This window comes from Aulonocara sp. 'chitande type north' Nkhata Bay, unplaced genomic scaffold, assembly GCF_057382095.1.
Source record: "Aulonocara sp. 'chitande type north' Nkhata Bay isolate Kocher_YH1m ecotype deep benthic unplaced genomic scaffold, A_spYH_male_GT1.1 unmapped_scaffold_20, whole genome shotgun sequence".
NCBI lineage: Eukaryota > Metazoa > Chordata > Actinopteri > Cichliformes > Cichlidae > Aulonocara > Aulonocara sp. 'chitande type north' Nkhata Bay.
The window spans coordinates 199,504-213,267 of NW_028234352.1; the positions used below are offsets into that span (position 1 = coordinate 199,504).

The window sequence follows — 13,764 nt, forward strand, 5'->3', positions numbered from 1 at the left end:
GAGGGGCATGAAGACCATCACTGGATTCAGGCCAACCAACAGCAGGGGAGCTGAGGGAGGTGAGAATAGAGCCGACGAGTTGAATCTGTTTTTCAATAGATTCGACACCACAGTGTCTGCTCCCACCCCCACAACCTCACCTGCAGTCAGCCTGGAATCCAGAGCCACACCACTGTGCCAGCCTCTCTCTTCACATGTTGCCTCCTGTGAGATTCCTGACACCCCTCCCCCACCCATCACCTTCACTCAATACCAGGTTGAGATGCAAATGAGGAGACTTCACTCAGGCAAGTCTGCTGGACCAGACGGAGTGAGTCCCCTTGTCCTCAAGACCTGTGCCCCCCAGCTGTGTGGAGTCTTTCATAAACTGTTTATGCTGAGTCTGAGTCTGCAGAGGGTACCGGTGATGTGGAAGACATCATGCCTCGTCCCTGTACCAAAGACGCCTCGTCCCAGTGGCCCCCAGGATTACAGGCCCGTGGCACTGACCTCCCACATCATGAAGACCCTGGAAAGGCTCATCCTGGACCAGCTGCGACCCATAGTAAGACCACATCTGGATCCCCTTCAGTTCGCTTATCAGCCTCGTCTCGGAACTGAGGACGCCATCATCTACCTGCTCAATCGTGTCTACACCCATCTGGACCAGCCGGCGAGCACTGTGAGGGTCATGTTTTTTGACTTTTCCAGTGCTTTCAACACCATCGACTCCTTTGTCACGTGGTGTGAGCAGAATCATCTGCAGCTCAACGTGGCAAAGACCAAGGAACTGATCGTGGACTTCAGGAAGACCAGGAAACACTTGACCCCTGTTTCAATCCAGGGGGTCAGTGTTGACATTGTGGAGGACTATAAATACCTTGGAGTACACATTGACAATAAACTGGACTGGGCTAAAAACACCACAGCACTTTACAGGAAGGGCCAGAGTCGTCTCTATTTTTTGAGGCGACTGAGGTCCTTCAACATCTGCCAGAAAATGCTGAGGATTTTCTATGAGTCTGTTGTGGCCAGTGCGATCCTCTATGCTGTTGCATGCTGGGGGAGCAGGCTGAGGGTCGCAGATGCCAACAGACTTAATAAACTGATCCGTAAGGCCAGCAATGTTGTGGGGATGGAGCTGGACTCCCTCAAGGTGGTGTCGGAGAGGCGGATGCTGTCCAAGATAAAGACAATGTTGGATAACACCTCCCACCCACTCCATGACATGTTGGTCAGTCACAGGAGCTCGTTCAGTGAGAGACTGAGATTACCGAAAAGCACCACTGAACGACACAGGAAATCATTCCTGCCTGTGGCCATCTCCCTGTACAACGCATCCACTTAACACACTGTTTGCTGCTACAACTACACATGTTTCTTTTCCAAATATTTATTTATAAGTGACTTATGTATGTATGTATGTATATATATGTATATATTGTACTATTCTTAGTTAGCGTATTGTCTGTCTTGTCTTAATGTTGGTTTAAAATGGAGCACTGTAACAAAAAATAATTTCCCCCAGGGATCAATAAAGTATTCTGATTCTGATTCTGATTCTGAACAAAAGGCCACCCTGGAATGTGCAGTTTTGTCTCACAGCAAAATGCCACAGATGCCACAAGCAATGAGGGAGCGTGCAACTGGCATGCTGACAGCAGGAATGTCAACCAGATCTGTCGCCCGTGCATTGAATGTTCATTTCTCAACCATAAGCCGTCTCCACAGGCGTTTCAGAGAATATGGCAGCACATCCAACCGGCCTCACAACCGCAGACCTCGTGTAACCACACCAGCCCAGGACCTCCACATCCAGCAGGTTCACCTCCAAGATCGTCTGAGACCAGCCACCCAGACAGCTGCTGGAACAATTGGTTTGCACAACCAAACAATTTCTGCACAAACTGTCAGAAACCGTCTCAGGGACGCTCAACTGCATGCCCGTCGTCCTCATCGGGGTCTTGACCTGACTCCAGCTCGTCGCCGTAACAGACTTGTGTGGGCAAATGCTCACATCCGATGGCGTCTGGCACGTTGGAGAGGTGTGCGCTTCACGGATGAATCATGGTTCACATTGTTCAGGGCAGATGGCAGCTGAGAATGTCCCAGTTCTTGCATGGCCAGCATACTCACCGGACATGTCACCCATTGAGCATGTTCGGGATGTGCTTGACCGGCGTATACGACAGCGTGTACCAGTTCCCACGAATATCCAACAACCTCGCACAGCCATTGAAGTGGAGTGGACCAACATTCCACAGGCCACAATTGACAATCTGATAGACTCCATGCGACGATGTGTTGCACTGCATGAGGCAAATGGTGGTCACACCAGATACTGACCGGTTCTGGGTCCCCAGACCCCCAATAGCGCAAAAAACTGCACATTCCAGGGTGGCCTTTTGTTGTGGGCAGTCTGAGGTACACCTGTGCACTACTCATGATGTCAGATCAGCATCCTGATGTGGCACACCTGTGAGGTGGGATGGATTATCTCAATATAGCAGATGTGCCCACTACCACACATTTGGACTGATTTGTGACCACTGTTTGGGAGGGATGGTTATATTGTGTATCTGGAATGAATTTTAGGTCTCTACGTCCATCCCATGGGGAATGGGAGCAGTAACAAAGGTGTTGCGTTTATATTTTTGTTGAGTGTATGTTCCATGGACCATGAAACAACACAAACCAGGCTGTTTAATTCTGGCATTCTTCAGTATCACTGCCCCCAGTACCCAACGTCTTCTATCCTCTGACCCAGAGACGCCCATTGATCCAGGTGCTCCCTCAAAGTGCGTCATTAACGGATCAATCCTCTCATCGATAGGCTCTGTAATCCTTGGGATTGGTAGCTGGAGCTGTCACATGAGCATCCGTACTCAGCTAAGAGCTTCTGTTGCTGCACCAAGCGTTGGTCAGGTGCCATTAAAAACATGGACACCGAGACGAAGTCAACAAATGGCAACAAGTGTGTTGTGACGTGAGCTTCACACACACTACAGCTGATGTGCTAATGCAGCAACCAATGACGCGGCTCGCCATGAAAGACATACCTGCTTCCACGTTTCTGACCTTTGTAGGGTCGAGTTTTGTCAGAAAAAGCCATTTAAAAGCTTGTGTCTTCAAGACATGCCTGTATGTAATACAGACCTGCTGAGTTGTATCACCTGACTTCATTCATAAATAAAGATTTGTTGCTTTCATTATAATGTGTTTGTCTCAGCACAGAACTCCAGACTAACCTTAATAAGACTTCCTGTTTACATGCAGGAATGTCTGTCAATCAGATAATTATTGGACAACAAGAATGATCTTAAATCAAATGAAGGCTACAAATCAACTTCTAATCAGCTGAAACAGCTCAGGGTTTTAGTTCTGCTTTGTTACCATTACATTAACCCTGTGGTCTGTTAATTAAGACATAATAATCTCATTTAACACTGACTGATGGTGTTTTGTAGACATCTGGTCTAACGGGCACACTAACAGTTTAGAGGAAGACATGTTGAAGTTAAATCCGTACAAAGAGTCTCAATACACTTTGAATTCTACATGCATTGTTCAATAAAGGCTTTTAGCTCATGTCACTGTTAATGAAATGATCAGCTTGCAGACCAGCGCTGGCAGGAAGAGACGACGCTGCCCGGCCTGAGATGTCGTTTCAGATGTTTTCTTTTGGGCAGCGAGGCTCTCGGTTGCCATGGTGATGCCTGGGTGTCAACCTCAAAGACCATCTGTGTTGTTGTTGTCTGCCATCCAAAAGAAGAGGCGGCACGGACGGGTCAAACCCATAATCTCACACACTCATTGGAGCATGATTTAAGTTCTCGATATTATTTGCCTGAGAGTGAAAAGTGTGCATGAAGTCCACTGAGACCATCTGCGGCTTCTTCCTCATCCAAAGGAAACAGATGATTAAACAAAGCATCAGCCGGGAGTTAAAATAACTGCCTTAACACACGGTACGTGCAGCTCACCAACCTTTCTTTGTGACAGACGCTGACAGCATGCTTCGTTGACTGAAACAGCTGATCCTGTGGAGTCTGTCGGGCATTTTTGCACAAACACACGAGCTTAATCTCAATCCTGGCTGTAGCCTAAAACTAATCCTAATTCTCCCCTCAACCCTTGGCTCAGCAATTATGCAAGGCTCAGAATCTAAATGAAGAGTAGAAAAGTTTCTAACATCCCACTGAGACAGTGGGGGGGGGTCCCCGGATCAGCTGGGCGGAGTGGGCTCTTCCTCTGCATCCTCCGAGTTATTTCCAGACAAATCAGAGCAGACAGGAGAGAATTAACTCAGTGTGTCGAGCTGGTCCACAGCAGCGCCTGTTAGAGTGGAACTTCCCCAGCAGTGACCGCGACCACTCAGAATTATTACTCCAATATCACCACTAACCACACCCACCACAGCCCAGCGTCCTGTTAGTCTGAAAGTGTTGGATGTAAAAGTCAATCTGAAAGAATATCATCGGTTACATGGACGTCACCTGAACACTGAACAATAGTCCAACGTGTGACTGTGTTTGTGCTGTAAAGACTAACAGGGAGGAGTCTGGGCGCCTGACCTTCATGCTGACACTCAGGTACTGACTGTGCTCATCATGGACTAAAACATCACACACAAGTCAGGAGCCCAAACGTTTAGAGATAACTTAAACTGAACAGTTAACTCGACTATGAAACAATAAGAATAATCGGTGATTAATGGGGGACAGGATGTTGGCAACATCACAACACTGTGAATGTGTGGTGATGTAATCAGACGCCACCTTTGTCCAACCAGAGAAGAGTAAAAATGTTACATAGTCCAAAGCCTTGGTTCAGCAGCTGCTTTGAACTCTGACTGTAACAAACACTTGACTGTTTTCATTAATGAATGAAACTAATTAGGTGTTGCTGTTTACACTGCAAACTTTCTCAAACACAAAGAAATAAATAATACTATTAAAAAAAACATAAGAAAGTTTATTCATGAGTGTGGAAACACAAAACAAGTCTTTGCTTAAATAAAGTTTAGCTCATCGAGTTCAGGAAAACAACATCCTAATGCAGACTCTTTCCTCACAGTCTGGAAACGACGTACGAAACAGATCTTTATGTGTTTAGATGCTTTAGCCTGACGAGGTCAGGGCACCAAACCACCGAACACTGTGACTTACAGTGGAAGGAGCATTTGTGCGCTCCACCCTGGTGGGTAGATCGTCTAGAAGAAGCCCAGGAAGTTGGCTTTAACTGATCAGCGATGAGTCACGGATGCCATTTATAGCCCTGCATCTGAGAGCCAGACCAATCTGAAGCGACTCCAAGAGAAAACATTAATTTAATTAATACGATTTATTGACTTGTTAATTATTAACTGTCGTTAACTCTTTAATCAGTGATCATCATCGCGCACGGTGACTCAGAGGGTTACACGTCGCCGCGTTTTGACATCATGTTATAGACACGAATGAAAAAACAACACGATGTCACCTTCTTCTCACAGCTGTTTTTTTAAAGATCTTTGTGTTTTCATTGTGTTTGAATTACACATGTCAGCATTAGTCACAGTGTTTTTGTGTCGCTGTCAAATAAATATTGGGTTTCGGTTACAAACACATTGTTTACAAGATTTCCTTCAACAGTCACGTGCACGGTTACAGCAGCTCTGTGTTTCACACTGACATGTTTAGGCTTTCATAAAAGAACAAACTGTGACAACCAGCAGCTTCTACAGTCAGCTGGAAAAATGATGGAGTGCAGCAGCAAAACACAGCGCTTCAGTTACCCTGCACAGCACAAATCTCAGCTCCCATAGGTCTCCATAAGGGTGTGTCTGTGTGTGTGTGTGTGTGTGTGTGTGTGTGTGTTGCAGTGGGCCCGTGCTAGCATGGGGGAGGGAGCATATCAATAATTCATCCATTGATTCTAAATGACCCCCCACTGCCAAGTGCTGGCCTCTGCTTCCACCATCACATTTACATTGGCAGGTTCAGCACTGCTGCCTCGTTCAGACTGAATCACTGCAGCACAAAGACACAAAGACACAAAGACACAAGTTGGAATGAATAAAATCAGCATCTATTCCTTTATCACTGGTTTGTTACAGAGGAGAACAACGTCGGAGCTCCAGTAACGCGTAATCCGATTACTTTTTTCAAATAACGAGTAAAGTAAGGGATTACTATTGCAAAAATGGTAATTAGATTACCGTTACTTTCCCGTAGGAACGCTGCGTTACTGCGTTACTAAAACCGTGATTTCTTTGCGAGAATGTCTCACGACAGTGACGTAAGCGAGTGCGCCGTTAGTGACAACAGCTGTGTGCAGATCAACAGTGGATCACATATCGAGTGCAGAGAGAGTATGAGCGTGCAGCGTTTAAAGCGTGGAAGTACTGACCTTACTTTGAGTTTGATTCCATAAAAAGTGACAAAAACATTAGTGTCCGCTGTGCGTGGGAAGAAAACTTCTTTTTACAGCGAAAAAACCCCTAAACTTCCAACAAGCACCGAGTAGCTACGACGTAATGGGAAACTCACAGAGAAACTCGCGGATTCTTCCACTGACCGCGGCACACCTGCACCAGGGTAAACCTCCGCCTACCCCACTCCTGCTTTACAGGTGAAAATAGAGCAACAGGACCGCTGAGTCTTTGACTTTATTTATTTTCTGCTGTGTTTTACTTGCATCTATTTGAAAGACTGAGTGTAAACACAAAAAATATTTTATTTTATGTGCTGGAATGTGCAGAAAATAGGTTTAAATGTTAAACTAATTTCTTCCAGTCAGAGAATGTTGCAGATAATTAAATGTTTGCTTGATGCATAAAGTTAAAAGATTAAATCTAATAAAACAAGTTTTAAAAAGAGACTTTTCCATTTGATTACATTTTGTATGATGGATTATGCAGAAAAAGTAGAATTGGGCTGAAAGATCTATCACTTTATCACCTACTCAGGTTGTAAATCGTGTTTTTAAAAAGTAACTAAGTAACTAAGTAATTAATTACTTTTGAAAATAAGTAATCAGTAAAGTAACAGGATTACTTTTTGGGGGAAGTAATCAGTAATTAGTTACTGATTACTGTTTTCAAGTAACTTGCCCAACACTGGACAGAGTGTTGGCTTCATCACCGACACACGTCACCACATCAGGAAACAGCTGGTTCAGTGAGTATTTAAGGTTCACTGCAGACAAACTGGAGAAAAACGAATCACATGAAACATTTGTTACTGGTTTCTGACCTCGTCGTAGAGACTCACATACCTGTGTTCTGCTATCAGTGTGATCACATGTGCTGGTACAGTTTGCCAGGTTGACCCATGTAACCTCCACTATCCTGTAGACGTGGAATATGTTTCACATATGGATCGCTTCATTACTCGACTATGACTGTGTGCTTCACAGGTGCTTACTGAAGTGCTGCTTTACACAAAACCAGACAGTAAAAATAAGAACTGCAGGTCCAGACCACAGGTTTATGTGTTGATAATGATGATGTGCAGTCACTCATTGTCACAGGATACTTCCTGCAATGATGCTACAGGTCACACAGTTCTGCAGAGGTGGAGGAAACAGATGCTTTTCCTAACAGAGACACTTTAATGACTTAAAGAATCTAACTGACACACAAACCTCAGTTTGTCTGACATTCATGAGAGTAAACTGCTCCTGAATGTTCTGTTAGTTCACTGGATGATTGCTCCTGTTTACCTGACTTCAAATGTAAAGATCCCTGAGACAAACTCTCACGAGTTCAGCGGCGACGCGATCGCACAACCAGCCGCGACATTAAAGGCCGACGCGCTCACTACCTTTGGTTACAGCTCTCAGCTCACACGACATACACAAAAATAATGACGCTGGATGCTTCTGTGTCCTCAGAAACACCAGATCGCTGTTCACGAGAAAAGGATGGAAACAGAGTGAGACATCACTCCCGGCGGACACACAAACACTGTGCTAAGGTTTGTTTCAAAACTGAGCTCCTGGGTTGTGTAGCTGCTGAGCGAGCAGGTGGCACACAAAGACGCGCTGTCAGGAATCATTACATCGAGACTGACAGGACGTCACTGGTACATAAACACTGATCTGTGGTTTACTGACAATGTTCTCAACAACAGACGCACAACCCTGGTTTGGTCTGGTTATTTGTGTTGTACGGCTTCGTTGGTCTGACGAGCTTTTAGGGATGTCAACAAAAGGATTTCACGTGCTGAGGTCATATTTATGAATCAACCTGAACAGCTAATAGTTTACCTCTTTATTTTATAACACATATGAACACATGTGTATGGCGTATTTCACGTCTTTATGGGCGTATAAATCTGTAAACAGGCTGATGGGTGTGTGTCTGTTTATTGTAGCGGTGCAGAAATGTTAAAAATGATGATAATAACAACACTTCTCACATCAGGCTACAACACAAACCTCCTGATAGCTGCAAACAGCAAAACCCCCAACGACAGGCACACAAAGAGCGAGCAGGGACCCACCCTGACAGCATGTGAGCCTCCTACTACGACTCACTGTGGAGCAACACAACACCAGGAGACGGAGGATATGAGAGAGGATACAACTGCTGTGGGGGAGCAGCCACACACTCCACAGGAGACGACGGGGTGAGAGATGGTTCGGTGCTCCTAACATCATGTGGACGCTCGTCTGCACATAAACAAACCCCACCTAACCCCACCTCCTTTCTCTTTTTGCAGGGTGGGGTGCTCCATCCTTACACACTTTGCACCACGTGGCTCTCCATCTATTCGTTTACCTTCTTGGGTCTCTTCCTCCTCTGTCCCAGCCCGTTGAGCCGATCGCTGGGGTCCAGCCTGTAGTGGGAGTGGCTGTCCTCGCTCATCCTGTCCCCGTCCACTCCGGGTTATTCCTTTCTTCTTTCTGTCCTCTGAATCGAGCTGACCTCTCTCCTCTCTGGTGCTCGCTCTCTGAGCCGGCGGAGCATGAGAGAGAGGAGTGGTTGGGGAGAGGGAGGGGAGACGAGCGAGGGAGGGAGGGAGCACAATGGTGTTGCCATGGCAGCAGCTGCCACCAGTGTTTATCTGGAAACGTCGCTGGCAAACCAGAATAGTTGCCACACGTTGCCACACTCGCACACTCGGCAGCCACACGTTTGTGTGCGACCTGCCCGTGGCTTCCTCGTTACAGACACACCGAGAGGAAACGCTCAGACACAAGGCCGAACATGAACGAACACTCGTGTGTGGGAGGAACAGGGCACAGACTCCACGCCGTCGTTAAAGATGGCGTGTGTGCTAAACGGAGCTGTGCGCTGATCGATCAGTCAAGTGAAAAAAACAAAGGAAGCTGTCTGGATGGAGTTTGCTGCTCCCACTAATCAAAGAGATGCATCACAGCTGGAGCTGATTGATGCACGAGCCACCGTTTGCACAATCCCACCGACTCCACGCTTGTGTTTCCTTTCTGCACCATGTTGTTAACACTGACCCCACACGGTGTTCATGAGCTAAAGAAATCAGGATGATTTCACGGACTCGTCTGCACAAAGCATTTTGTAGGTTACAGCATGAAACGACTGTAATCTCCACATTTACACTCACAGTTTCTGTTTTACTCTCAAACTGATCAATAACAGCTTTCCTGTGTAACAAACACACAAAATAAAACAACTGTACCACCAATCAAACACAAGGAAAATAAATGATATTGTGAGTTCAGCAGTGGGTCTGTGACCGGTGTGTAAGAGGACGATAGATGAGTGGGTGTTTGTAGAAACAACCTTTGTGATTTAAATGTGAGACAGCAAAGCGTCAGACAGAAGCCTGAGCTGAATATTTCCTGTGATATGAAGGCACCGTGTTTGGGTCGGTCAGTCGACTACTACTCAGTGAGTGTCCCACACACACACAGACCCACACAGACCCACACAGATCTTAATGATGGCCTCAGGCTTTGAGCTCCCACTAACAGCAGGTCATAGCAGCATCCCATTAATAGTGATGAAAAATGCAGCTACAGCTGCTTTTCCACTACTGGAAGTTAATCAGGTCAAAGCTGGAGCTTCACCCTGTTCAGACTGAACGATGTGAGCCGGCCTCACTCCACAGAGGACGCCTCCAGGACAAACGTGGGCTCCATCGAGGCCCACAGCTGCTGTGACATCGTGGACGTGTTCTTCAGCTTGTTTTTCAAACAATCTCAGCAAACGTGCCAAAATCATCTTCAGGGAGACTCTGTGGCACACAATCCAAAAACAAAGAAGGCTAAAGGACATGCTCTGTGTGACCCACAGTCGTGGCTCAAATGTGGGACTGTGGCCTGGTGTGACCTGAACACTGTGGGAACCTGAGGGGCAAATCTGAGGATTTCATTTGGCTTTTTCATTAGAGATAAGATGGATTATGTGAATGAAAAGGCAACACACACACACACGTAGGGTAGCTGTAGCCCGACTGGCTCATCTGCTAATCAGAGGGTTGCTGGTTCGATACCTCGGATCCAAAGTGCAAACTCTTGGGGAACGAGTCTACTTTGTGTGCATCTGAGGTTGAAGCGGAGCTGGTTTCAATAAACTGCTAGTTTCCCTTTCATACTCCTGAAGGACGTTCCTCACAAAGAGCGAGGCAGCAAGTCTGTGCAGGTCCTCAGAGTTTCATCTCTCACCCAGTTCCAAGCCCAGTTTGTGTCCCAGATACATGCCGCCGATGGCCAGGAAGTGACATCACTGGATCAGTTATGAGAGCGAACCCTTCAAGACTCAAACCTGCCTGGCAACGAGGGAAACGGCTACACAGGAAGTCCAGTGACGGGGTGCAGATGTTCCATCACCGGGATGTCATCGCTTGTTGTGTTTGCGTCACGGGACTTCCAGGTTGTGTTGCTGTAACAGCCCCACCCACACCGAGGTGGTGCTCAACTGTAACTGAGAGACAGAGTCGAGTAGAGCTGAGGCAGTTATGTTCTACTGGAAAAGAGGCGACTGTGGCTCAGGACGTCAGTCGGTAGTTCGATCCCCGGCTGCTCCAGTCTGCGTGCCAAAGTCACCTTGGGCGGGATACTGGCCCCTGTTGCTGCCAGTGCTTTTATTAGATGCTCTGGAACTGGTTTAGTGCTTAGGGAGGGTAGAAGAGTGCTATATAAGAACCAGTGCATTTACCATTTACCATTACTCTGGTTGCCAGTTTGCTACGGTCACCGGCGGTTTGTACAGAGGACACAGACCTGTATGTGAACAGATAGGGAGAGTGTTTAACTCCAGAGGAAAAGTTGGTTTAAGGTGCTGCATGTTCCACATGTGCACTGCACATCTGCAGCTAGTAGCTGAGGAGTGGTTTCCACGCACGCGACGTCCATACCCCCTCTGTCCTCCACAGGGGCTGACATCCAGCTCTTTGGGCCCTCACAACCCCAACATCGCTCTCACACACAGCACCTGCTCCGGTCAGCTGATTAGACAGCTCATTGTGTGTGTGCGAGGTGAATTAAGGTTATTATAAAGGACATACAGATATCATCTCTCATCTGGGAGAGCAGCCAGCAGCTGCAGGAGGTGAGCATCCAACGACATGATGAACCCAAAGACTCCAGCTCAGCCAAACTACAGTTACAGATTACAGTTACACTCCTAACTGTTCCTGCAGTATTTAAGAAAGACGTCAGTGATTCAGACCAAAACTGCTCTGCTAACTTCACATTTACTAAACATTAATGTTCCCAACACAGATTTACATGAGAATGACAGGACATCATAGCCCCCCCTGCCCCCCCTGATATTACATCACTTCAATCCCAAACAGAAGGAAAGGAAAGATCAAATCTGTCTTGAACCTCTGCTTCAAAGTTACAGGAACACTGGAGTCACTCTCACTGTCAGAGACCTCAGTGTGTTGGAAGCTGCTAGAAGAAGCAGATGGGGGAGAGGAAGAGGAGGGCCACGGTGCTGATCTGAGGAAGTCTTCTGATCAAACCACAGCAGACCAACAAGCCCGACGTCGTTCTGATCCAACATGAAGGCTTCCATCTGTCTATTCTGTCACATCGCACACGTCTCAAGTCATCCTGTTCAACCCATCACAACATAATAGTAACAATAAAACAAAGGCAGTGGAGCGTTCACCACGAGCTTCTACAAAAGTGCACGTTCATTTTAATAAAACTGTTTTTACAGCAGTGTGCGAACATTAATATGTTGTAACCAAACGTTTGTTACACCAGCTGCACTGAACCTGTGGAGACTGGAAGTTATTTGCTGCTGGTTTGTTCAGACCTGTTACTGCACACCTTGCATAGTTTGCATAGTTTCCTTCACTGCATGCAAAGAGACGAGGCGGGTGGAAACCTGCGACCCTGATCACATCACCAGTCCATCACAGTCAAACACTCACGGCTGTAATCTATTTCAAATCAAAGTGTTTGCACGGTGAGAAGAAGCTGGCGTCGCTGGGGGAGCGTGCGCCCGGCTGCACTTAAACACAATCTTCATTGGTGCTGTGAAACATCCACGTCTCACTTCATCTGCAAAGAAACCTGATGCATCGCTTTGGAAATATTTGAAATCCCTCATTTGTCACTATGCACGACGAGTCGACCGGCTGACCAACCTCAGGTTATGCAGCGAGTGCTGAGAAGCAGCTAAATGGCTGCAGTGACTTTATTTCCTGAGTGGGTGTGTGTGCATGAAAGCCAAAGGGGGGCTGTGTAAGAAACAAGGGGAGTCTCTGTTGTGCTCACAAAGAGGAAACCAAGATCTGGATTTTATGGCCGAAAGAAGAAAACATCTTTTCAAAGTTTCCCAGGCCCACTGTGGAGACGCCCACAGCTCCAACATAAAGGTCATCACAGTAATGCAGCCGAGTGCTGACAAAGGCCTGGATCAAAGTGCTGCCGTGAAAGAATTGGCTTTGTTTTTGCAGCTGCCTGAGCTGAAAGAAGCTAGATTTGACCACTGCCTTGATTTGACCACTGCAGGTAGAATGAAATGCCAGCATGTTGTTCACACTTCTTACCCGAGCTGTTCTCCAGCGCATCCGTGAGTGTGGCTGTGAACAGAGGAAGCACTCGAGCAGAAAGTGCTCGTGTGAATGAGTTCAGAGTAGAGCAGCTCGATGTGGGAACAACTCGTGGCGTTCATTTAGAGAACGAACATGTTCATGGTTACTGTACATTTCAGAAATGTGCCACTTTAAATGAGAAACACGATTCTGCTTTAATAACAGGGGAGCCTGTTCACTATAAACACCATCCAGCCATAACTCTGCCTGCACCCACAACACGGAGACAAATATGTCAGCGTTGTAGCGCAGTTCTGTAACATAGACACCACAAATATCTCCTCAGCCGAGCCGCCCTTCGTGCCCCTCCCACAGCCACATGCTCCGTCAGCTGGCCGTCTGCCTGGCAGAGAGGGAGGGGGGCGTCTGGCCTAGTGCCAGGCTCTCTCAATATTTTATGAGAGGGAGGGGAGGGAGGAGGAACACGAGACTTACAGTAACAATAAGAGCTGAACAACATGTAACAGCAGCAGAGTGACGGGCAGGAGCAAAGCCTCACACAAATAAGAACTACGAGACTTACAGTAACAATAAGAGCTGTACAACATGTAACAGCAGCAGAGTGACGGGCAGGAGCAAAGCCTCACACAAATAAGAACTACGAGACTTACAGTAACAATAAGAGCTGTACAACATGTAACAGCAGCAGAGTGACGGGCAGGAGCAAAGCCTCACACAAATAAGAACTACGAGACTTACAGTAACAATAAGAGCTGAACAACATGGAACAGCAGCAGAGTGACGGGCAGGAGCAAAGCCTCACACA

At 46.8% G+C, this 13,764-nt stretch overlaps 1 protein-coding gene across 3 annotated transcripts in view; it reads right to left on the reverse strand.

The window, feature by feature from the left end:
• ank2b (ankyrin 2b, neuronal) overlaps window positions 1–13,764 on the reverse strand; it is a 152,624-nt gene that overhangs the window by 105,207 nt on the left and 33,653 nt on the right. For 2 of the 3 annotated variants that reach the window (XM_086284948.1, XM_086284935.1), the window contains exon 1: window positions 8,744–8,922. The exons of the other annotated variant lie outside the window; for it this stretch is intronic. In XM_086284948.1, the coding sequence (XP_086141074.1) occupies window positions 8,744–8,830 (87 nt within the window). In that variant the 5' untranslated portion in view covers window positions 8,831–8,922. Of the gene's footprint in view, window positions 1–8,743; window positions 8,923–13,764 lie in introns of those variants that run through there. 3 annotated transcript variants of the gene reach the window in all.